The sequence below is a fragment of the Corella eumyota genome, chromosome 2, assembly GCF_963082875.1.
Source record: "Corella eumyota chromosome 2, kaCorEumy4.1, whole genome shotgun sequence".
Taxonomy (NCBI): domain Eukaryota; kingdom Metazoa; phylum Chordata; class Ascidiacea; order Phlebobranchia; family Corellidae; genus Corella; species Corella eumyota.
Genome location: NC_137491.1, coordinates 11696116 through 11719271, shown reverse-complemented (window position 1 = coordinate 11719271; position 23156 = coordinate 11696116). Strand labels below are relative to the sequence as shown.

Sequence of the window (23156 nt, the reverse complement as noted above, 5' to 3'; positions counted from 1 at the left end):
TACACAATGTAAATTTATATTAAAATAGTGTAAATTATAAACAAATTAAAAATTTATAAATAAAAAACATATATTTTAAAATTTATTCACAAGTAAAGACAGTTCTTCTAAAAACCTAAAAATACGTGCATTGATAACAACGTGTTTTTTTGAGAAAGTTTAGTTTGCTGGGGATTAATATTGTCCAGAGGTTTATTACCGCCCATTTAATTAAGGTGTTAAAATTTATAAAACAAGTTTGTATGTATTCCGGTTATGGTACTGTACTACAAACCAAAAGGTTACTAGCTCGAGCCGCAACCACCCTATTTTTTTGGGGGGCCAATCGTTACAGATCCCGAACACCCCACAATTGCAGACCTTGGTCCAAGAACAACATTTTTACGAAAAACTTCTAGTAAATTTTTAAAATACCATACATTTTAAAGAAATGTAGACAATATTATTGCTTTATTTTTCTGGAAAAAATACTTCCACTAACTTTATTTACTCGACTTCAAGTCAAGTTATAGATAAAAAATTATTCTATGTGTTTGTATAATACATTTATATTTTACGCACAGTATTACGCAACTTTCACCAATTTAGGTGAATGGCGTTCACATTTGTTTCATATTGGTTTATAAGTCAATTATCATCGTTGATACAAACATTAATGCAATTTACATTGAAAAAGATTTGGGTTATTGCCTAAAATATATTAAATGTGATAAAAATCAATAAAATTAAATACAATCAATAAAACGTAAGTAGTCAATTTAGTTAATCAAAATAGTAAAAACCTATATAAATAAAATGTTTTTGTTAATGTTTAATGAAAACTTAATGGCTAATAGAAGAACTGCTTAATTATTGTTTAATTTTGAAAGAAATTTTACGAAGTTTGATACAACAAAAGTTTTTAAGCGAAAAGTATATTGCAACGCCAGTTATAATATGAAGGTTTCAGTTAAACGAAGCACCACATATATATTCTAACAGAGTGGCTATAACAGTTAAACATTTAAAATCTTTATTCATCGTAATAAACAAAAAATGATACTAATTTTTTTTTTACGGTTGTCGAAATTATATTAATTTATTATTTTAAATAAACAAAATAGCCTACATTGTAATAATTTTAGCAAAACACAAATATTACACTAAATTTAAGATAATTTTAATTCAAAGTACTTCGAATGCAATCTTTTAGTTAAACTTTCATTACATTCCAGATAAAAGTACACACGAATAATATATTTCCTCAAAAAAAAAGTTAAAAAGCACATCTGACAATTACTTTCACTTTGGCCAAATAACAAATTATAATGGCCGAGTAAATTACAACAATTTAAGAAATTTGAACAAGTAAACTGTCTGTAATATTTACAAGAAAATGAACACTAAAGCGAATAAGTTATGAGACACCCCTATTACGACTAAGCGCGTCATGTCTCTTTTAAAGTGATAAATCAAAATAGTATAACCACTATTTTTTAACAAATGCAAAATAATTTACGCATTACAACTATAAATAATTGTTAAGATAAAAGTACACAAATGACAAGTAATAATGGTTCGTAAAATAATAAACTTTAATTTAATGATTCCGGTACAATTTAGTTAGTAAAAGAACAGGAATTTGCAATTTAGTAGAAAGTAGTTCTTTTATTATATTATATTTAACATAATCATGGTTTGCCTTATTTATAAAGTTAAGTACGGCAGCAAACATTTTACATTTCTTTTTAAAGTAATACCAGTAATTTAAACATAAAAAAATCTTGGTTATTACCTCGTATTTATTTAATTATGGCCTTAATTTATAAAGGAAAATATATAAATATTATTCATGTAAAATACAACTTTAAGGAATGAAATGCAACAAAAATTAAATAAATATGAACAAAACCTCAGTGGAAATTAGACTGTTTAAAAATTTAATCGCCTATTAGAATAATACATAATAAAATCTACTTAAGTTTGTTGCGTTAGAGATTTGGACCATTTAAAAATTAGTTGCATCATAAGCCAGGTAACTGTAACATGTTGTTGTGACATATTTCGACAGTTATTTAGAATTACCGTCAACAAATTTACTAAGTTTCTAGCAACAACCACCTTTATTTCCTTCAACTGGTTTACTGGTTATATCCACATTGGGTCGTTGGCCTAAAATATACAAACAAATTAATACAATGCTTTCAAGCTATTTTTGTACAATGTTATCCTTAAAAATATAGTAGAGTAGGACTAAAAAACATATGTTTGTAACAAAAAGGATGATACACAGGATATGTCTAATATACTCCAAGAAAAGACAATAAAATAAATGAAAGACAATGATTTAGGTCATAATTACTCTCATGGTGTCCATTAAAAAATCAAGCTGTCAACCTCTTTATTATACACAACAATTTTAATTCATTTTAAAATTTCCTTTTAAATTTTATTTAAATCTAGACAAATATTAAAGTATATATATATAATTTTTTTTTTACCTGGAGTAGCAGCTGTACCAGGTCCCATTCGGTTTTTAATTTCCGCGGCCATGGTCATAAAGGCCTGCTCGACATTGTTTGAAGTCTTGGCACTCGTTTCAAGAAAGGGAATTTTTAATGTGTCAGCATATTCCTGTTAAAAAAAGATTTTGCTACTTATGACACTAAGTAAAAAAATAACTGGTTTTATTTTTTTTGCAAAATTCAAAACATTTATATAAGCTAAAATATAGTTTCACCATAAATTTGTAAAAATTTACAATCTCTTTCCTATTACTTAAAAAAACTTAAAACTAAACTTACCTTAGCAGTTGTGTAATCTACAACTTTTTTGGTGGTAAGATCACATTTATTACCAACTAATAGTTTATTCACATTTTCACTTGCATATCTATCGATTTCTTGAAGCCATTGTTTAACGTTATTAAAGGATTCCTATACAATTAAGTTAAATAGTTTGTTATTAGAAGAGCTTTAATAAATTTCCATTGAGTATGCTTGGTCTACTTGTTTGTTAAATTTACCATTTTTATCAATACCCAATACTTGCAATTTCCTTAAATGTTATATAGAACATAAATGGTTAAAAAACCTATGGTTATGCAGTTAATTATCAAGTAAAATGTGTTGACACTTTAACCATACATACTATTGGATCAAAGTCCAAGGATTAAAAACAGAGTAAAACTAGAACTAGAACCAATCTATTTTCATTTGTCTCGCCTTTCAATGTCAACATTTAAATTTGGAAAAAAAAACACAGCAAAAAATTGTCTTACTTGATCAGTAACATCATAAACAACAATTATTCCATGTGCACCACGATAATAACTTGAAGTTATTGTTCTAAAGCGCTCTTGTCCTGCTGTGTCCCACTACAGATAAGTATAAATATACAAATTGTTAATTTATATTTTAACATGAAAAAATATATATTGATCGTCTTATAACATAAGAAAGATTGTATATATATTTAACGTATGTCTTTTGGCATTAGTTTGAAGGAATATGCCATATTACATTGGATAATGTGCTTCGATAAAAAGGCGATAATACTTTCCAAATACCACATAATAATATATGTTGTGAAATAACACTAATATAACATTTATTAATTCGGATTCATGTTTTTAAAATGATCAAACGATTTCGAACCATATTTTATTTATGGGATAACTTATCTCCTAAATCTGAACTACTTTTTCACTTATATTATACAAAATAACCGTTTGTTACAATTATACATAAGATTACATGATAATTTTGTGATGTGAAATACTTACAATTTGAAGTTTAATTGTTTTTCCCTCTAATTCAATTGTTCTTATTTTAAAATCTACTCCAATTGTACTAATGTAACTTTCGGTGTATGTATCGTCCTAAAAGTTAAGTTTTACAAAGTGTAATTTGGGATTTTTCATTATCATTTAACTTTTTACACACTGTTAACAGTAAGTATCACAATGTTTTATAAAAAAAGCCAAATCTCTTTAATTTATAAGATATATATATTTATATTAAAATTGTTTTAATAAATTAAAAAACACTAACAAAAACATTTATGAGGAGTACTTACAGCAAATCGCAATAATAAACAAGATTTTCCAACACCAGAATCTCCGATTAACAACAATTTAAAGAGGTAATCACTAAAAATAATAAGGATTGGTTAAATTTGAATAAAAATGTTTAAGTTTTTGTAAAGAAGTTATACTGCAGTGTACAAATTAAAAATAATATAACTTACTATTCAGGATTCATTGTCGTATCACACTTATCTTTTTTGTGTAAAACTTATATCCCGAATGAGAAGCTTGTTTTTTAAGTACAATTATATCTAATTTAAAATTTAAGCAAAATTAAAGTTCGTGTTTATTGCGATGCTAAAAACAAAATAACTTTTTAAGTTTAATATATATTATAAAATATTACAAGTTTACAGTTAAATCATTTCTTTCAAGACACATTTAATATTATCTTATTTTGACTTTTCAAACCGTCAGTCATTATTTTACACACAATCGTTCTCGTCTTTGTACAGGCAGGGTTTAGTTCTATTTACCTATGCCAAGTAACTTTCAAATCAAAGTAAAATCAAATTAGAACTAAGATAAAATGCCTGCCTTTTAAATAAAGTTGTTTTTCGCGTGACTATCCCAAAAAGATAGCAGTAAATCGATGGAAAACTGAAAGTATGAGTAACTCAACGAAACGGGAAAAACTTCTAAATTGACTAGCCTAAACAACGAACACTGCTCGCGTCAAACACTATGTTGTATCATTTTTCAACATCTGGCTTTTTAAGTAGCAAGATTCTTCAAAACAATATTTACTTAAAGTTGCGACAAAACTAAAATTCAAAAAAAATTATTTAAAACAAACTGGGTTAGGCTGTCACAAAGGATGATATCATCATTATCAGCAGTTTACTTTCTGACGTCACTGAAAAGACGTGGCATGATTTGCTTGTAGACTGGTCATGTGACAGCTTAAAAAAGCCTCGTAGCAGTCGTATCGATCTTTCTATTTTGCAGTTGAATTGCACAACTTTTGTAAATAAAAAACATTTTAGGAAAATATAAACAAGCAGAAAATTAAAACATATTTTAAATACATCTCGTCCCAACAATAAAAATGTAATCTATGAAAAACTGTAGAAAAAAGGCATTGTTTAACAACTTTTTTAAAAAAGGCACTTAAATTTCGTTTTACCATTTCTTTTTTTTAATTGTGTAATAAATTTTCGTAGTGTAAAAAAATTTACATAGTTTAGATTATAAACAACAATAGATAAGAACTTGTTTCATTTAAATACCGAATAATAAATCGAATAGTTTTTTTACTTAAAATGTGGGCCACTAAAGTTTGTAATATATTGTACTTATTTTGTTAATTAATTATATTGTCTTTTTTGTATGTAAAATAAAAAAAAAGCGATGGCTAAGCTCTTTGCACTTTAAAACTAAATAGTAGTATTACGAAATCACACATGTATCTAAATTAAATACTGAAGTAAACAAATACGACTTTGTATGTACAATTATATATTTATTGATATGTTGATAATAATAAGTATACACATAATTTCACTAGATAAGTTAAATCTTGTTTAATTAGCACCATAGAAGGAACATAAACACATTATAGTAATATATAAGGTTTTTATACAGTTTTACTATTTAATTTAAGTAATTTATTGCACAAACATTCACAAACAGCATAAACTTATGTTTTTGTTTTTTTTTTATTTGCGATTAATAACTTAAAAAATCAATTACAAAGGTTTTTATAGATTTTTTTCATTTTAATATGTATACAAACATCACACACAATTACAATATTGAACAGTGATCCTGCTTACAATTTAAACTTTTGTTTTTTTTTGGATTTGCAATTAATAACTTAAAAAATCAATTACAAATGTATTTATAGATTTTTTTATTTTAATATATTTACAAACATCACATGCAATTACAATATTGAACAGTGGTTCTGTTTACAATTTAAACTTTTTACTCTTCAACTTTTCCCTCGATTATGGAACTGAATGAAAAAGGAAGAAACATGTAGCCTTGGCCTCCATAAAATTTGGATTGGAACTCAACCCAGTGCAAACGAAGAGCATGCAAAAATGCTGACAAACCTTCCATAACCAACAATATACCAATGGTCAAAGTAGCAAATGCCCTAAAAAAATTAACATGATTTACAATAAAGTTTGTTCTTTTTACATACCTAAATCTACAACTAGAACATGAAAGTATAAAAGCATCTCTTTTACTATGATTATTGAAAATAAACTTACCAGAAAATAACAAATGTCATAATGGCACCAACAATTCCTTTCTGAGCAAGACCAATGTGCATTACCATCGTCCATAACACTTCAGACAATTCTGTAAAGCAAAAGTCAAGCATTACATATACAGCTGAGTATAAATAAAACCTAATCTTTTAAAACAAGACTTACCAGAATGGGCAAGACTGAGAGCCCATAGTCGAAGGTAGGATGCAGTGTGGGATATACAGTTAAGACAAAACTCAATGGTGTGGATAACCTGGTTGATCATTACTTCACTGAGGATAAACTAAAAAAATGTTAAAATAAAAAAAAGGTATTAAGCAATGACTCAATGTAAGAAAAGTGTATACTAGTTATCAAATCTAAAAAAAAAAATTAACTGATTTAAATTAGGTATTTAGCAAATGTCAATATAATGTTTACCTCTTCTTCTTTTTCAGGTTTAACTTGGCCCATTTCAGTATCTCCATAAGTGGAAGCTAGTTGGTCATGATGAAGGATCGAGACATCATCCGAGTCCTCAGTTGGAACCAAAGCTCCTCCATAAGATGATCTTCCCTGAAAATTAATATAAATAGTATTTTTTTTAAAAAACACTAAACGAAAAATTATATGTAGCCTACTTAATAAATTATTATTTTAATTTTGAGATTGTTATGTTAGTAAAGCAGCATAAATAAAAAAAAACATGCAAAAAAGCATAATTAGGGATACCAAAATTAAAAAGCATTTATTTATAACAACTAATATTTGCAACATCATAACCTTATGATGCTATGTATTTATTGGTTAAACTCAAATAGTTTTGTGTAAAACATTAAAACCCACCAACCAAAAAGAACCAATTTTGTAAAAAATAATGAAAATAAATTTTTAGTGTTGTGTTTGAAAACTAAAAATTAATCTTTTAGTTTAAAAAAAACGTGATAAACACTGCTGGGAACAGATAAATGATAAAACTAAATAAAGTTTTAAAAAAATAAGTGAACCAATAATGACCCGACACCACTAAAACATGCAATCCTGAAAAAACATACCGCGTGTAATGAGCCACCGGGGTTGATCACGGGGTCTACATGAACCACATAACTCTGGACAACATTACACAATTTTTATGATTACATTTTAACACTAAACTGAGATAGCCAGTACTTAAAAATATTGAAATTTCAGAGCAAATTATAGAAATAAAGAGGTAAACTTGATTTGCTAACCATAAAAAAATCGGCAAGTCACAAAACACAACAATGCATAACAACTAAAGTGTTAGCTTTAACATTCAACACATTTTAATAAAAATAAAATTACCTTTCAACAAACAATTTATATACAAATAAAAAAAATAAGGCATAAAATGTGAATTACGTTTTTTGCCTTTTTTAAATAATTAAAGTGAACTTGAGACTGTACGACATTTTTACCTTTAAACCCATACCTATGTAATAAGGTTATTACACTTAAGTTCACCCCGCAATTTAAGGAATTCTTTTATTATTCTGATTATTTTAACATGTTTACAGTGAAAAAAATGATTTAGCTGGGTGCAAACACATATGGTTTAAGCATTAGGTGAAAGCATGTTTGAAAAATCTTGTTTTAAAATGTTTTAAAAATGCTTGATAAGCAATGAAAAAACACCGGTTTAATATTCACAATAAAATTAAGATTAGTAGATTTATAGTAATTTAGGTTAGCAAACAACACAAAAAATGCAACTTACCGATTGCGTTTTCATTTTGTTTCTTCGGTAAAGAATATATGGTTTAGCTAGCAACATCCATGGTACACAAATAACAGCAAGAATGACAACAACTTTTTGAACCGCCCCTTGTCCAGAATATAGAGTTGGTGTACCAGAAAACATAAACATGTCAATCAGACCAATCAGCAAACTTGGTGCACTCTGAAGTTACAAAATTTAAATTTAAACTTAATATTTGTAAGCCTTAAGTTGCGTACCATGTTGAAAATTATAATTCTTAATATTGCAAAATAAAATAATTCTTAATATTGCAAAATATCTTTAAACAATTATAACCAAAAATAGATAATTTCAAATTAGTTTCTATCTTATTTTTTTACACAAAATAGGTAACATATTTTATTTGCGATACTTACATGAGATTCACTGGCTTTCCAAACAGCCCATTTATACAAAATAATAATGCATAAATATCCAATAATACACCAGATGAACAGCATACGGGGGAGCCATTCAGTAAACAGGGACAAGTAGTTCTTAAAATACCTAAAAACAAAAAAAAAACATTTTTAATTCATGAAGCATAATATAAACAAATGTAATAAAATAAACTTTTTCTGCCCAAAAATTGTGTTGTTGTTTTATAATAAGACTTACAATAAGTTGCATAGAGCAAGAGATAGACCGAAAATCATCTGAGAAAAACCAAGAATGACAGCGGTTTTCATTTTATAACTGTTTCCAAATGTGATTTTATTCAAAGCTGACTGCCAAATCTGTTTAAAAAAAGAAAGTTTTACTTATGATTAAAAAAAATAAAATAGTTAACGATCAGGTTATTTAACTTATTGGTTTACAATAAACCTACATTAAGGAACAATATAATAATAAAAGCTATCTAACAAAAGTAAAAATGAACATTTAGCTTACATCTACAGGTCGCTTTTAAAATAAATTTAACTTTAAAAAAAATAATTTAAATTTATTACTGGATCGAATCCATATGCATAAGGTGCTCCAGTGCCCTCAGGATAGAGTTCTGGTGTGCCAGCAAAAACACCTGGTTGTGCAGGATCCAACTGAAGTACTGGTGTGGTTTTTAACACTTCATCCCTGATATACAGAAACATTTATTTAGATAATAAAACTCTTACTTTAAAAAAACGTAATGCACTACAACAAACATGATACCTTAAATTTAAATATTTTAATTTTACATTAAGAAACACTAATTAATAAGAAATATTTAACAAATTAAAAAACTTACGAATAATTCATAGCTGATACATTCCATGCCGATCCGAAAACATTCAGAGACCTTGAAAAACATTCATTGTATAGAAAACCACTGTACATAGAGAACAACCCCATTAAAAGAATGATGTAACGCCCACCAAACATAATTTCCCAGATCTACAAAAAACAGAATGTTTTAGTATTAATTTTAAACAAATTTTATGTGGTTTTTGGTTGCAAGTCAATCGTATCAATGCACAAAAAAACAAAAAAAAATTTAAATAGACTTGGTAAATCTTACCTCGTTTTCAGATTTTTGGGTGATAAATTGTTTTTGTTTAACAACCATGTACAATGCAGCAAGAAACATAAGAAAACCATGTCCCAAATCACCAAACATTACTCCAAACAAGAAGGGAAATGTGATAATGGTAAAGGGAGCTAAAAATTAATTACACAATTTATTTAAATTCCATAATCCTACCAAAATTGGTTGCCTAGTTTATACACACTGGCGTCGATCCTGGGGGTGCATGCACCCCCACTTTTAATTTTATCAAAAACTGGAATTATTGCAAAACAAATAACGATTGTCTGGTGCCTTATCTTACGTAATAATTGTACTTCCGTTGGTTAAAAACCAACGTGGTCTGCTATCGTTGCGAACATTAAGATTAAGACTATTTAGAGTCTATTTTAGAAAAGCTAAACCAATTAAGAGCACTTTAAAACGTTTTTTTTTTAGAAAATACGTTACTTTTTTTGGCACCCCTAACATTAGTAAAAAAAATTTTTGGATCGACGCCCATGTTTATACATATATGTCAATTTGCTTCATACCTGGGTTAACCTCTCTATAATCAGCCACACCAAAAGCATCAACAATTCCCTGGAAAGCTGAAGTAAACATGTCGGTTCGATTGTAAGTTGGTGGATCTCGATCTGTTCTCATTCTCTGCATGATGGATGGAACTGAAGATCCACTCATTTCCTGGAAAATTTATTGTAATTAATAATCAAATTTAATTTTTTTGTTTTAAAGTCATATTACCAAGAACTTTAAATATGACTTACAGTTCCTCTTCTTAGAGCAAGTTGAATTTTGTCAATGTCCATAACTGGGCACCAACATTCTGCTATTAAGCACTTCTCTGCCATATTAACATTAAACATGTTCAGGGTGTGATAGATTGATTTAATTTTTCTGACCTATAATATGTAAGGCAGTATGTTATTAAAAAAATTATTAGGATTTAATAAAAATAAACTTAAATTGTATTTTAAAATTATTATAAGTCAAAACAATGTTAATATTTTTTTTTATTGATTCTAATATTTTTTTTTATTGATTTTTTTTTTATTGATTCCAAAATATTTTTAAAGTTATATATTATATTCAACGTAAAGTGATTATATCACAGGAAACAGCCATATGCTAAAAATGTGTCACAAAATATTCGCTTCCTAAAGTTAATATGCTGATATAATACAATAAATAATATAATATAAGAACATAAGGCTTTTTATTGATATTAAACTTTTATATACCTTTATAAGCCAAACCCTAATGTTTAATGCAACTTGGGACAAAACCAATCTTCTGTGATCATCTGTTTGATTTAAAACCTAAAAAAAATAATTATTTTAAAACATATAATCATGCTTTTTGTCTTTTAAAAAGGAGCATGCAAAAATAAAAAGCAATAAAATCATTTTTTTTTAATTTCATAAGACAAAATGATGTAATATATAACAAAATATTGTGTATTGTTCATGCAAATTAGTACAAAATGTCAGTGGATTTCATGATTAACGTCAAAAATCAATTTATAAAAATTGATCAATAACAAACTACCCTTACAAAACAAAATGGCATTTAATTTTAGCGACACCATAAAAAATGATAAATTACAGTTTGGAGATCTTCGATTCGGGTCATTACTCCGATTGCGATCTCACGGCGTTCTTGGGGTGTTTCGGGGCAAGGGTACAACGTGGCATGAAACCTAACAACAACAATATACCAGAATCAAAATATCAGGACATTAAAAAAATGAAACAAAAATTATTTATTCGGTAAGGGTCAATTTGCGCCTGTAAAATGAAAGTAAATTTAGTGTTTTTCAACCAAATGACCAATTAACAAACAATAATTAAAAAAGATCACCTTAAAATTTTAAATTTTAAAATTTAAATAAAACAAACCACGAATTAATATTTAGGAACTGAACTACTATACACAAAAAACTTTAGAAATCCACTGACACAGTTTAACATAGGGTTAATGATAAAACTCAATTCAATTCAAAAAAGTGCAATTTAAAAGCCTTAGATGTTTATTAAAAAATCAAAATTAATTATCCAATTTTTAAAAAATTTGATCAAGATTAAATTTAATTAAATTTTTTAGTCACCATTTTCCAAAATGTAAAAAAAAAACTAAAACACTTTGAATATTTCTATCAAAATGACAAGCTCGAAGCAGAATGTGCATTTCAACACAAATTAAAATAAGACTTTAGATCAAGCAGTAAAAATTACCGCTTGCAGATCTTCCAAGCGCAAATTGACCATTTCTGAATGCGAGATACGAGCCTGGCTAGTTTCAGGGCAACTATACAGTGTAGCCTGGAATCTAATATCACCATTGTAACATTTTTACAACACACATTAGTTACATACAAAAATTTTTTTATTAAAATTTCGAAACAATTTTTTTTTTAATTTGAAAAGGTTTAATTATTTGTTTAGAAATGAACTAAAATAATTAATTACCCTTCGCATATTTTCTTGACTCTGTTTTTAAGCTGTTCTCCTTGGAAAAAAATGATAAAGACACACTTGTTTACCAGGTCTCCCTAATCAAATGAAATTTTGTTAATTTTTTGGACGTGTGAAGACTAAAACATCACTCTTTTTATTAACCTAATGCCTAATCCTTTATTTTTGTATTGAAGCTAAATAACAAAACCCTTGAAAATTGGTAAAGTTTAATTTTTACAACTTTATGATAGGTGTTAATATTTACAGTGTGGGGATCTTCGAAGGGTGTTTCAATCTCAACATAACGAAGAAAAACGTTTCCGCGGCAAGCTCGCCACAAAACTCTTTCGAATGCTGGAACTTTTTCTCTGACAATCACACCAGCAACAAATCTGCAAGTTTACATATTTTCAGTTTAAAATATGTTTTAAAAAATTATGATTTACAAAAAACAGGATAAAAAAATTAAAAATACTTACGCTGCTTAAATTTATACACTAAATTTAAATGTTGAATTTACCAAAATAAAAATATTTAAAATATCATTAACTACTTACCTTAAAATACCTTACGCATTTCAATAAGCTTTACTGCATCTAACTTTTTTATATGCAAAAACTAACTCATTTATTTACAAATCTCACATTTAATCATTCATACAACAGCTTTAAGGGTAATTCAATTTAGAAAAAAATTAGTGATTGTAATTCATTCCTGCATACAAATTTTTATCAGTTTACTGCCAGAGTTACATTATAAAGACAGTCACACAAGTACAGGATTAATTTATAATCTAAAGTGCGCTTACCCAAGTTTAAGCGACTGGGGCTGAAGATCTTGGGTAGTTTCGGCTTCGTACGCATCGTAATTATCCATCTGTGGTTGTCGATAAGAATTTAATCATGTATCAAATGTTTTTAAATTTAAAAATGATGGCATCAAAAAGAGAAAAATTAAAACACAAATAAATTAATCACCGGTAAATCGCTTTTTATATTAGTTTGCTAAATCAAATATTAATTGCGAAAGTATTATGCAAATCAAAATCGTTAGTGATTATATTGATTAGGTGCACTTTAATAAAAAAAAATCTCAAAGTGCAAATTGTGTTTTGAAGTCTGTAGTAGTTATTGATTGATATTGATTTTATAGATACTAGATACTCTAAAATGCCACTAATAAGAGCATACAACATCGACTTTACATGCAATTCAGAAAAGACACACAAGAAAAATCATATGTTCACAATGCACATATACACAAACAAACATAACAAGCTAATTTTCGAATTCCAATAATGTCTAATCTTTGAAATAAACCAACCTATGCTAAAAAAAACTTACTCATCTTTTTACTTCTAATATTAAACCTTGCAAAAGACTGCAATTTAAGGTATACCCTTAAATTTTTTAAAAAGACACAAGCTAAGTACTAAGGGTACTAAATATATAGTATTAGGAAAAAGTGTCCTATACTTACCTTAGGCAATACTGAAACCCTTGCAATGTAAGTTATTTTAATTGTTTGCCTGTTCCATTAACATAACTCATAATTAAGGTGGGGGTGTTTATACCCCAATTAACTCACCCTAGTTTAGTATGTGGACCCCTGGGTGCTTCATTGATAATAAGAGGTTGCTCGTCATCACCCAAAAGTGTTTCCTCTTGCTCAAACATGATTGCCTACACACCAACCCAGTCACAAATATGTTAACATTTATAAAAATATATATATATAAAGAATAGAAAAAACTACAGTGCCTCTACAATCTTTTTCTGTTGGGTTAGTGATTTAAATGTTTAGTAGCAATTTATTAAATTAATAAAACATAACAAAAAAATTAAATTTTTTTAATTTAAAAGATGACTAAAACAATTTTTTAAGATAAATTTATCAAAAATAGTTTGCCAATCATTTAAGCTTAAAAAGAACAGAAAGCGCAACCTAAAATAAAAAGAATGTAAATACAAATTAAAATCTACTAAAAAGCAAAGAGAAAAAAATTTTAGTAATTAAAAATATATTTAATTACATTCAACAAAAGAGTAAAAACTGTTAGTTTTAAAATAAAAACGGAAAACAAACTTTGAATCAATTTTTAACTTGACTAATAACTACTCAATTTATAGCCTGCTTTCTAAATAACACTCTCATTTTTTATGTGATATGGACAGAAAACAGAGAAATACAAGCAACACCAAACAAAAAACATTTAACCACCTTGACTTTATTTAGTTTAGTTCTTTAAATGAATAAAAACAGAGAACAGCACCAAGTGAGTATACAAAATCGTGCCAACTATTATTAAAATAAAGAAATAATTAGAGAATTTTAAACTAAGTGAATAACTACACACTTTTTTGCAGTGATTGCTTTTGCAAGAAATTATTTAGATAGGCACAACTCATTTTAAAATACCATAAAATAAATATAAATATGTTTGGGCAGCTGCTTGGCAAACACAATAAGCATTGTAAAAACAAACTTACCTCTTCAAAAAAGTTTTGTGTTTTCCGTAAAATATGTTTGAGCTCATTAAGCTCAAGAAAGTTACGCTTAAGTGCTTCTTGGTTGGTGTTCACCTCCTTCATATCTTGCTCAAGTTTCTCAAATTTAGCCTAAAAAATATTTTATATATATATATTTGCACAAAATGTAAACTAAGTATAATATGCCAATTTTACTTCAACAGTTTAAATTATAATCTAAATATAAACATCAGGCATAAAAAAATAGATTAAAATTTAAAATGTTTAAAGTAGAATCCTTTTTTTACCTCTAAATCGATCATTTCTCGAGGTTGAGGAGCTAAAGGATTTTCACCATTATCATCAATTGGAATGTTATCTTTATGCAACTCACGCTCCAAAAACCCTATAACCAAAAAAAATTAGAACATTTTTCCTAATTTTAATTAAAAAAAAAAACTTAAAGGGTCTTACGTAGTTTTCTTTCCATTTCATCACATCTTCGAACTTCATTTACAAACTTTCTTTGAAAGGCATTGACATCTGGATTAAGCTAAACATAAATAAAGTATTATTAAACATACAACTTTACCTTTTTTAATAAATAACATAATCTCCAATCAAAACAGCAATATTTATTATATCTTAAAATTTAAAATATAAATTATAAAATTTTAACGTACATCACGAAATTGGACCAATCCCAGCTCTCCAAGTTCACTAACACATAAAAAAGCAGCTTCACTTTGCAAGTAAAGTTGTGCCAGGCACATTTCCTCACTTCGAAACAAGTGCCCCATTTTTAAAACTCTATTTAAACAACTAACTTGTTTAATTAATTTGTTTTTTTATTTTATCTATAGAACTAAAAAACAAAAATAATTAGATTATTTTTGGCAATTGAAGTTGCATTCATCTGCTTTAGAATTACAAGTAAAACAGTAAAATCAGACGGTTATAACAGTGTATTTAACAGTTTAAACAGTTAAAGGGTTAAACAGTTAGGTTAGGGGCTTAAAAGTAGACTCTGCGTGATGTTTAATAACTACAATTTTGTAAGTACAATTATGGGTTCCGCTTTTACGACGCTGATTGGTTATTGCCACAGCCAAAAGTTTACGAAAAATAACAAAGAACAGCACAGCCGGAAAAATATACGTCAGGATCTGACGAACTACATGCCCTGAAGACTAACTAGATAACATACATAACATACCGATTGCTAATTTTAAAACCTTCAAAAAAAATTGCATATTAATTTATTTTAACTACATACTCAAGTTCAATGTTCTTTTAAGGCTTACTTGCAAAACGCTAGTTTATACAAAACACAACGGAAAATTGCTAAGACGTCATCTTAAACGAAACAGGAATCATGTGATTGTGACGTTTCAATTTAGTCTCAAAACAGCCGTTGATCTTATGATAAAAAACATTTTAGTTTCAGATGGTTTAGGTTTAATAAAATTGTTATTAATTAATCATTTTTTATTAATAACAAATTATTTAACTCTAACGCTATATTATAAACCACGATTAATTAACAAATGTATTTTCTTTTTAAAATGAAAATCATTTCTGTCTACCTTATTCTATTTATTTTAAAACAAGCAAAAATTCCAAAATAAACGTTTTATTATTTAGTACTATATTAAACACAACTATTGTTAAAGTGAATGGTTAAACAACACAAAAAAGTTATTCATTGTTGTGTGGCAAAATTCTTATTTTAAAGTTTTATCAAATTGGTAGATGAAGAACTGGGATAATATTGCACAATACATTATACAAACAACACAAAATAAACAAAACCTACCAGAATTATATAAAAAATGCAACCATAATTATATTAAAAATGTACCGATTTGTAAAAAAAATCAAAAATAAAGCACAATTTATTTAAACTTATAAAACCCAAATATTTATTAATTCAAAACTTTTGTTTTATTATATAATATTTACATTCACATTACCTAAAACCAAAAAGGATGCTTTTAGTTTCAGTCATCTGCATGGCCCTGTACAATAGCTTTAAACGAAAATGGGATAAACATATAGCCCTCGCCTCCATAAAACTTGGATTGAAATTCAACCCAGTGCAAACGTAAAGCATGCAAGAAAGCCGACAAACCCTCCATAATTAGCAGAATACTGATTGTTAATGCAGCAAATCCCCTAAAAAATAAACAAAACTTATATAATGCAAACTATACTTTGGTCCTAACTTCTTACCTTGACAATACAATAACAAAATCATAGTATGTATTTACAATATGGTTAGACATAAAATAAATAGACAACATTCACCTAACTGATTTAAGGTTTATATAAAATATAAGTAAAAAAACTTACCAGAAAATAGCCCACAACATGACTGACCCAAAATATCCCTTAACAGCTAGACCACTGTGCATTACCATTGTCCACAACACCTCTGACAATTCTTAACAGAAAAAAAGGGTCATTTAGCAAAACCTTCATTAAAGAACCATAACCAAACTAAGAAGTTAAGGTACAATTATGTATAGTAGGTGCAATTAAAAACGCAATTAATCAAAATAACAGTCACTAGAAACTCAAATAGTTTAAAAAACATAAGTTTATAACTTTTTCGAAATAAAAACATGAAACTCACCAGAATGGGCAAGACTAAGAGCCCACAGTCGTAGATATGATGCAGTGTGGGAAATACAACTGAGACAATATTCAATGGTGTGAATAATTTGATAAATCATCACTTCACCAAGAACAAACTTAAAATTTCAAATATATACATTTTTTTTATATATGTTTTGTTTTAACAAAGTTATAGGCCATAGGTGGAAGTTTTTAAAACTACTACTTTGTTTAGAATAATGATATCTTTTTTTATTTTTACCTCCTCCTCATGCTCAGGCAAATCTGGAAGACTTCCAGTCTCTGGGTCATAGAGCTCAGTTGCTTCATCATGATCTGGAGCCAAAAGATCCTCATCGTCCCGATCCTTTATTATAATTTTTCCCTTTCCCTATAGACATATTAAAAATAATAAAAGTTTTAACAACTCACGCTACAACATATTTTACTAACAAAAAAGCACAAGTGCTTACCAAAATAGAAAAACATAAACATTACTCAACTTAAGTTTGGAAAAATAGTTGACAAAGGAAAGAAAACACAACTTACTTCTCTCATTTTCTTCTTGTTTCGTCGGTAAAGAATAGCAGGTCGAACCAACAACATCCACGGTACACAAAGAACAGCAAGAAGAACAATCACGGTTTGAATTGGACCCTGATAGGCATATAGAGTTGGTGTTCCAGTAAACATAAACATGTCAATCAATCCAATCAGTAAACTAGGTGCACTCTGAAAAAAAAATTTAACTGTTTTAGTATTAATTATTGAGGTATTCTTTAAATAGCAATAACCCCTAATTTATGTTAAAGTAATAATAATTTTCATTTAAAGTATACAATTTTTATTTTGAGGTTACTTACATGAGATTCGCTAGCCTTCCAAACAGCCCACTTGTACACAATAATGATGCACAAATAACCGATCACACACCAAATAAACAACATTCGTGGGATCCATTCAGTAAAGATTTTTAAGTAATGCTTGAAGTACCTAAAAAAAGTTTTAAATTTCTAAAATTAATAACAGTTAATTAAAAACAGTAATGTATATTATAGCTCCTTATTTAAAACATGTACAAGATCTTTAGGTTGTTAGGAGTATTTGAGTAAAAAAAAAATTAAAAAAACTAAGAACTTACAAATGATTACAAAGAGCTAGCATAAGACCAAACACCATCTGTGTACATCCAAGAATGACAGCAGTTTTCATTTTGTAGCTATTCTCAAATGTAATCTTGTTTAATGCAGATTGCCAAATCTATTATAATATATTCCAGGTTAGTATTTAATATGTATAAAAGGCTTAACTTAACTTTTAAAAAATACGCTTTAACAAAAATTAAAAGTAAATGACCAAAATTAACTAAAATTAAAATAGGATTAAGTAGACAAAAAATATAAAACAAATATTAAATCCTCTAAAATTAGATAATGATAATGTAATTACTTACTGGATCCATTCCATAAGGATAAGGCGCTCCTGTTCCATTAGGATATGCCATTGGTGTACCAGCAAAGACACCTGGTTTTGCTGGGTTTAGTGTAAGCAATGGTGTGGTAAACAAAACCTCGTCACTAAAAAATATAAAAAATTCTTTTTATACATGCTAATCAAATTGTTACTTGATTGCTAATTTGGTTTATATAATTATTTTTGATGCTTCTGAGCTATAAGAAGACCTGGCTAAGGTAACCTAAGCAGCTTTAGATGTAACCGTTTAACATATAATACATACAATTTTTTTTAAAAAATGGTGATTATCAATAAATTTACTTGAAACATTTACTTACGAATACTCCATAGCGGAAACATTCCAAGCTGATCCAAAAACATTCAAAGATCTTGAGAAAACTTCATTGTATAGGTAACCACTGTACATAGAGAACAACCCCATAAGAAGAATGATGTAACGTCCACCAAACATAATTTCCCAGATCTATGACAAAAGTAATTTAATTACTTAAATATTGCATATATGTAGGTAGTTAAACATAATTTCAGTAACGTTTGGTTAACTTACTAATATTTTAATTTGGATTTACCTCATTGTCTGATTTCTTAGCCAGAAATCGTTTTTCATTAATTACCATGTACAATGCAGATAAGAACATGAGAAAACCGTGTCCCAAATCACCAAACATTACACCAAACAAGAAGGGAAATGTAATAATTGTAAATGGGGCTAAAAAACAAATAAAAAAAATGTTAGACTTTTAACATAGTACTTAAGTACTTAGAATATTTAAACACAAGTTACTGAGTGTGTACAAAAGACTAGAACCCTACATTATGTATTCTATTTACAATTTTAAGAAATAATGTGTATTACCTGGATTAACTTCTCTATAATCAGCCACACCAAAAGCATCGACAATTCCCTGGAAAGCTGAGGTAAATTTGTCAGTTCGATTGTAAGTTGGTGGATCTCGATCTGTTTTCATTCTCTGCATGATGGATGGAACTGAAGATCCACTCATTTCCTACAAGTTAAGTAAAAAAATAACTTGTTATTAAAAAAACTAACTTGTAAAAACTATAAAGCCCTAGATAATAGGTAATCTTAAAAAAGCAGACTTAAAATAAATTTAAAACTTGAACTGCAAATTTTTTTGTATATATTTTAACAGTCTTTTACTTACAGTTCCTCTTCTAAGAGCAAGTTGAATTCTATCAATGTCGATCACTGGGCACCAACATTCACCAATCAAACACTTTTCAGCCATGTTAACATTAAACATGTTCAGGGTGTGATAGATAGCCTTGATTTTTCTAACCTAAAAATTTAATAAAATGATTAAAGAAATTTGATTTTACTTGTAATCCATAAGAAATTTAAACATCTAGGTATAAAATTTGCAACTTTTCTGAATTTACACAATATAAAACTTTAACATAAAATTAAAATTAGAAAAAGATAACTAACCTTAATAAGCCAAACCCTAATGTTTAATGCGACTTGTGACAAAACCAATCTTCTGTGATCCTCTGTTTGATTTAAAACCTAAATTTGGCAAAAATTAATTTAATAAATAAAATCGGAATTAAAAACTCCAAAATGCTATTAAAACTGACAAAAATTTATTAAAACTTTAAATTTATTGCACAGATTTAAACAAATACTGGAATTAAATTAATATGAAAGTAATTACAGTTTGCAAATCCTCAATTCGAGTCATAACTCCGATTGCAACTTCCCGTCTTTCCTGAGGTGTATCAGGGCAGGGATACAAAGATGCACGAAATCTGTTAAAGTTATTTTATCACTTTTTTTTAAATAACAAATTTATAATTTTTTTTAAATAAAATGTGCTAAAAGTTTACTTAAATATGTCAGTTTCAGAGTAAATTTGCTCAACGAAACTTATTGGTTAGTAATACAACAACAACCAACCCAGATATATTCTCTTAATTTTAAGAATAAAATGTCATATTCTTTATGTTAATTAGATTAAAATAAGTTGTCTAATCACGACTAAGTATTTTAAAAAATAATTCTTACGCTTCACAAATTTTCTTGACCCTGTTTTTAAGTTGGTCTCCTTGAAAGAAAATGATGAAGACATTTTTCTGAATCATGTCACCCTATAAAAAAATAAAAAAGAGTCATGTTTAAGAAAAATAAGTTTCTATGAATTGAAACAAAACTTGGAAAAATAATTTAATTTACAGTTTGTGGATCTTCAAAGGGTGTTTCAATTTCAGCGTAACGAAGAAAAACATTTCCGCGACAAGCTCTCCATAAAACTCTTTCAAATCCTGGAATCTTTTCTCTTGCTACCACACCAGCTACAAACCTAATTATTTTGAAAGTGTATTAGTTTTAAATTAAACAATTTAAATATTTATATACTTTTAATTAGGGTTTTATTTTATAAGATCATAGAACATAAGAATTAACACACACTCTTTTTACCTTTATACCTTAAAATTTATATAAACAAATCTAATCACACAGAAAAGAAAAAAAGGAGGCAGAAACACGGTCCAATAAAAACAAATAAATAACAGTCATACCAAAAGTTAAGATTTAAAATAACAAGTATGATAATTAGATTTACTTACTCAGACCAATATATCAACCTAATAATTTTATTAATTGTTTTAACTTAGCAAATATGTGCAAACATTAAACATGTAAATCAACTTTAATATTTCAGAAAAATATTTTTGTGCAAGGAATGCTTACCCAAGTTTAAGAGATTGGGGACGAGAATCAAGGAAAGTTTCGACTTTAGACGCATCATTATTATCCATCTGTGGTTGGCATTATTATAATTATTTACATATTTATTTTATTGCCCAGACAACCACACCTCATTAGTTTTGCAAACCGTTCTAATTTAAAGATTATCTAATGGCAAACATGCAATGCACCTTTATTTTGTTATATTAGTATTATTTTAAACGCTCTACTACAAGGGTTAATATCATGCGGTAAAAAGTGCTCTGCTGTTCGCTAAGTAAAAAAAAAATTTTGGAGAATCACAAAAAGCTTAGGTCAAAATTATTTCCATCAATATTAGTAAATAATCAGCAAACCAAATGCAAGAAAGCAGCAGCATAGTGAGTGCTCAATTAGTAGCAAAAATTTAAAATGTGAATTGCAAACAACCAAATAACATGCAAATCATGAAATTACGCAGCACAAAGATTAATTAAACCCTTTAACATGACAATCAACATCCAACCTTTTATTGCTCCAAATTAAAATATAAGAAATGTTATATGATATTTGTCAAGCTTTTTTTAATTTTTTTAAGTGAATACATCTAATTAGATTTATGTGAAAACAACGCTGTTCGGTAAGTTAGTTAACTTTTGTTAAATTTAAAAAAAGTATTTTTAAGAACTTTAACAAATGCCTGGTCCTGTTAACTAAAAGATTATCTAAATTGATTTGATTTTGGGGCGTAAAATTTTAATAAACTCACCCTAGCTTTGTATGTGGTCCTTTGGTTGTTTCACCGAGCATAAGAGCTTGTTCGTCATCACCCATAAATGAATCTTCATTCTCAAACATGATTGCCTACATCCAGTCACAAATATAATTACATAAATAAGACACGTTAGAACCATTACAAAAAATTCCTCTTTTGATTTTAGAGAACAAAACAATCAATAAAACTTGTATTCAAGTGCATGTGGCTAATTTTAAAATGTCTGACAAAACAATAGCCGATTTGGCTTATCCAACAACAAAAAAATTTAACAAAAAAAACAAAAAATATTGAAAAATAAATATTATTTCTTATTACTGTTGTAAATAATAAGCAAATTGGAAAAAAAATGTTTTAATTCCCTTTGGTAAGAAACTGGTAATAATCCAGTAACATTAAAAACATTTATAATTCTTAATTATCCAAGGATTTGCAAAATTTAAGTGTTATAAAATATAATGTAAGTGTTATGTCAGAACTTTATACAAATTATAATAAATAAGTAGAAAATTGAACATTATACTTATTTAACTCTATATAACCTAAAGTAAAGCTATGCTACCACCAATATGACTGAAATCATTGGGAAATTGAAAACAAACTTAAAAAATCCATGTATTTGATTTTAAATTCTAATAATTCAAGATTGCGAATTTAGAAAAGTCACCAAAAGTTAGTTTTTTTTAAAATAAACAACGTAATATGAACAACGAAATTCCCCCTACAGCAACAAAACATAAACAAGCAAGTAAAAAAAACAATTAAAGTTATAATGCATACATTAAAACTATTTGACAGAAAACAACAACAAAACTTACAAACAGATAACAAAGTGCAATAAAGTAATGAAATATGGCTGACAAACTTGCTTCAAAGACTTGTATCAATTTACAAGCAATGGTTTATATTATTAATAGATAATTTTAAAAAAACTTAAATTTTTGCCACTATTTGAGTTTGCTTTGTTAAAAAAAAGCTTACCTCATCAAAAAAGTTTTGAGTTTTTCGTAAAATATGTTTAAGCTCGGTAAGTTCAAGGAAGTTACGCTTGAGTGCTTCTTGATTAGCGTTAACCTCCTTCATATCTTGCTCAAGTTTTTCAAACCTGGCCTAAATTTTTTAATAATCATATTAACAATGGCACAGACT

General features: G+C 27.6%; 3 protein-coding genes across 3 annotated transcripts; all 3 read right to left on the bottom strand.

Annotated features, from left to right (window-relative positions):
- Nucleotides 1-532: 532 nt before the first annotated feature.
- LOC145742748 (ras-related protein ORAB-1) lies at nt 533-4370 on the bottom strand. Its single transcript, XM_082560537.1, has 7 exons — nt 4228-4370; nt 4057-4129; nt 3764-3859; nt 3260-3355; nt 2784-2915; nt 2481-2613; nt 533-2151 (listed from the first exon to the last, which is right to left on the bottom strand). Exons 1-7 carry the CDS (start codon nt 4239-4241, stop codon nt 2087-2089), a joined length of 609 nt encoding a protein of 202 aa, XP_082416663.1. The 5' UTR covers nt 4242-4370; the 3' UTR covers nt 533-2086.
- Nucleotides 4371-5552: 1182 nt separating this feature from the next.
- Nucleotides 5553-15311, bottom strand: LOC145742744 (V-type proton ATPase 116 kDa subunit a 1-like). Its single transcript, XM_082560534.1, has 22 exons — nt 15135-15311; nt 14926-15004; nt 14760-14857; nt 14473-14601; nt 13571-13665; nt 12249-12375; nt 11996-12078; nt 11133-11226; nt 10769-10846; nt 10295-10429; nt 10061-10211; nt 9522-9661; nt 9252-9397; nt 8974-9097; nt 8642-8760; nt 8401-8530; nt 8003-8185; nt 7320-7373; nt 6706-6840; nt 6451-6568; nt 6286-6376; nt 5553-6167 (listed from the first exon to the last, which is right to left on the bottom strand). The coding sequence occupies exons 1-22, from the start codon at nt 15249-15251 to the stop codon at nt 5993-5995; spliced, it is 2601 nt and encodes an 866-aa protein (XP_082416660.1). The 5' UTR covers nt 15252-15311; the 3' UTR covers nt 5553-5992.
- An 844-nt stretch (nt 15312-16155) lies between these two features.
- LOC145742747 (V-type proton ATPase 116 kDa subunit a 4-like) lies at nt 16156-18919 on the bottom strand. The gene is made up of 8 exons (XM_082560536.1): nt 18861-18919; nt 18209-18327; nt 17931-18060; nt 17617-17799; nt 17330-17458; nt 17087-17204; nt 16804-16894; nt 16156-16626 (listed from the first exon to the last, which is right to left on the bottom strand). Exons 2-8 carry the CDS (start codon nt 18277-18279, stop codon nt 16452-16454), a joined length of 897 nt encoding a protein of 298 aa, XP_082416662.1. The 5' UTR covers nt 18280-18327; nt 18861-18919; the 3' UTR covers nt 16156-16451.
- Nucleotides 18920-23156: the final 4237 nt, after the last annotated feature.

Excerpts from the sequence above, each read along its gene's own strand:
- LOC145742748 (XM_082560537.1), bottom strand. Across the intron at positions 3,356-3,763 it reads AAACAATTAAACTTCAAATT|TGGGACACAGCAGGACAAGA; the intron begins GTAAGTATTTCA and ends ACTTATCTGTAG. Across the intron at positions 2,916-3,259 it reads TTTATGATGTTACTGATCAA|GAATCCTTTAATAACGTTAA; the intron begins GTAAGACAATTT and ends TTAATTGTATAG.
- LOC145742744 (XM_082560534.1), bottom strand. The coding sequence starts at position 15,251 with ATGGGGCACTTGTTTCGAAGTGAGGAAATGTGCCTGGCACAACTTTAC. Across the intron at positions 14,858-14,925 it reads TGAAATGGAAAGAAAACTAC|GGTTTTTGGAGCGTGAGTTG; the intron begins GTAAGACCCTTT and ends TTTTGGTTATAG. Across the intron at positions 10,847-11,132 it reads GAATCGAAGATCTCCAAACT|GTTTTAAATCAAACAGATGA; the intron begins GTAATTTATCAT and ends TATTTTTTTTAG.
- LOC145742747 (XM_082560536.1), bottom strand. The coding sequence starts at position 18,279 with ATGAAAACTGCTGTCATTCTTGGATGTACACAGATGGTGTTTGGTCTT. Across the intron at positions 17,800-17,930 it reads GGAAGGCTAGCGAATCTCAT|AGTGCACCTAGTTTACTGAT; the intron begins GTAAGTAACCTC and ends TTTTTTTTTCAG. Across the intron at positions 17,459-17,616 it reads ACAAGAAGAAAATGAGAGAA|GGAAAGGGAAAAATTATAAT; the intron begins GTAAGTTGTGTT and ends ATATGTCTATAG.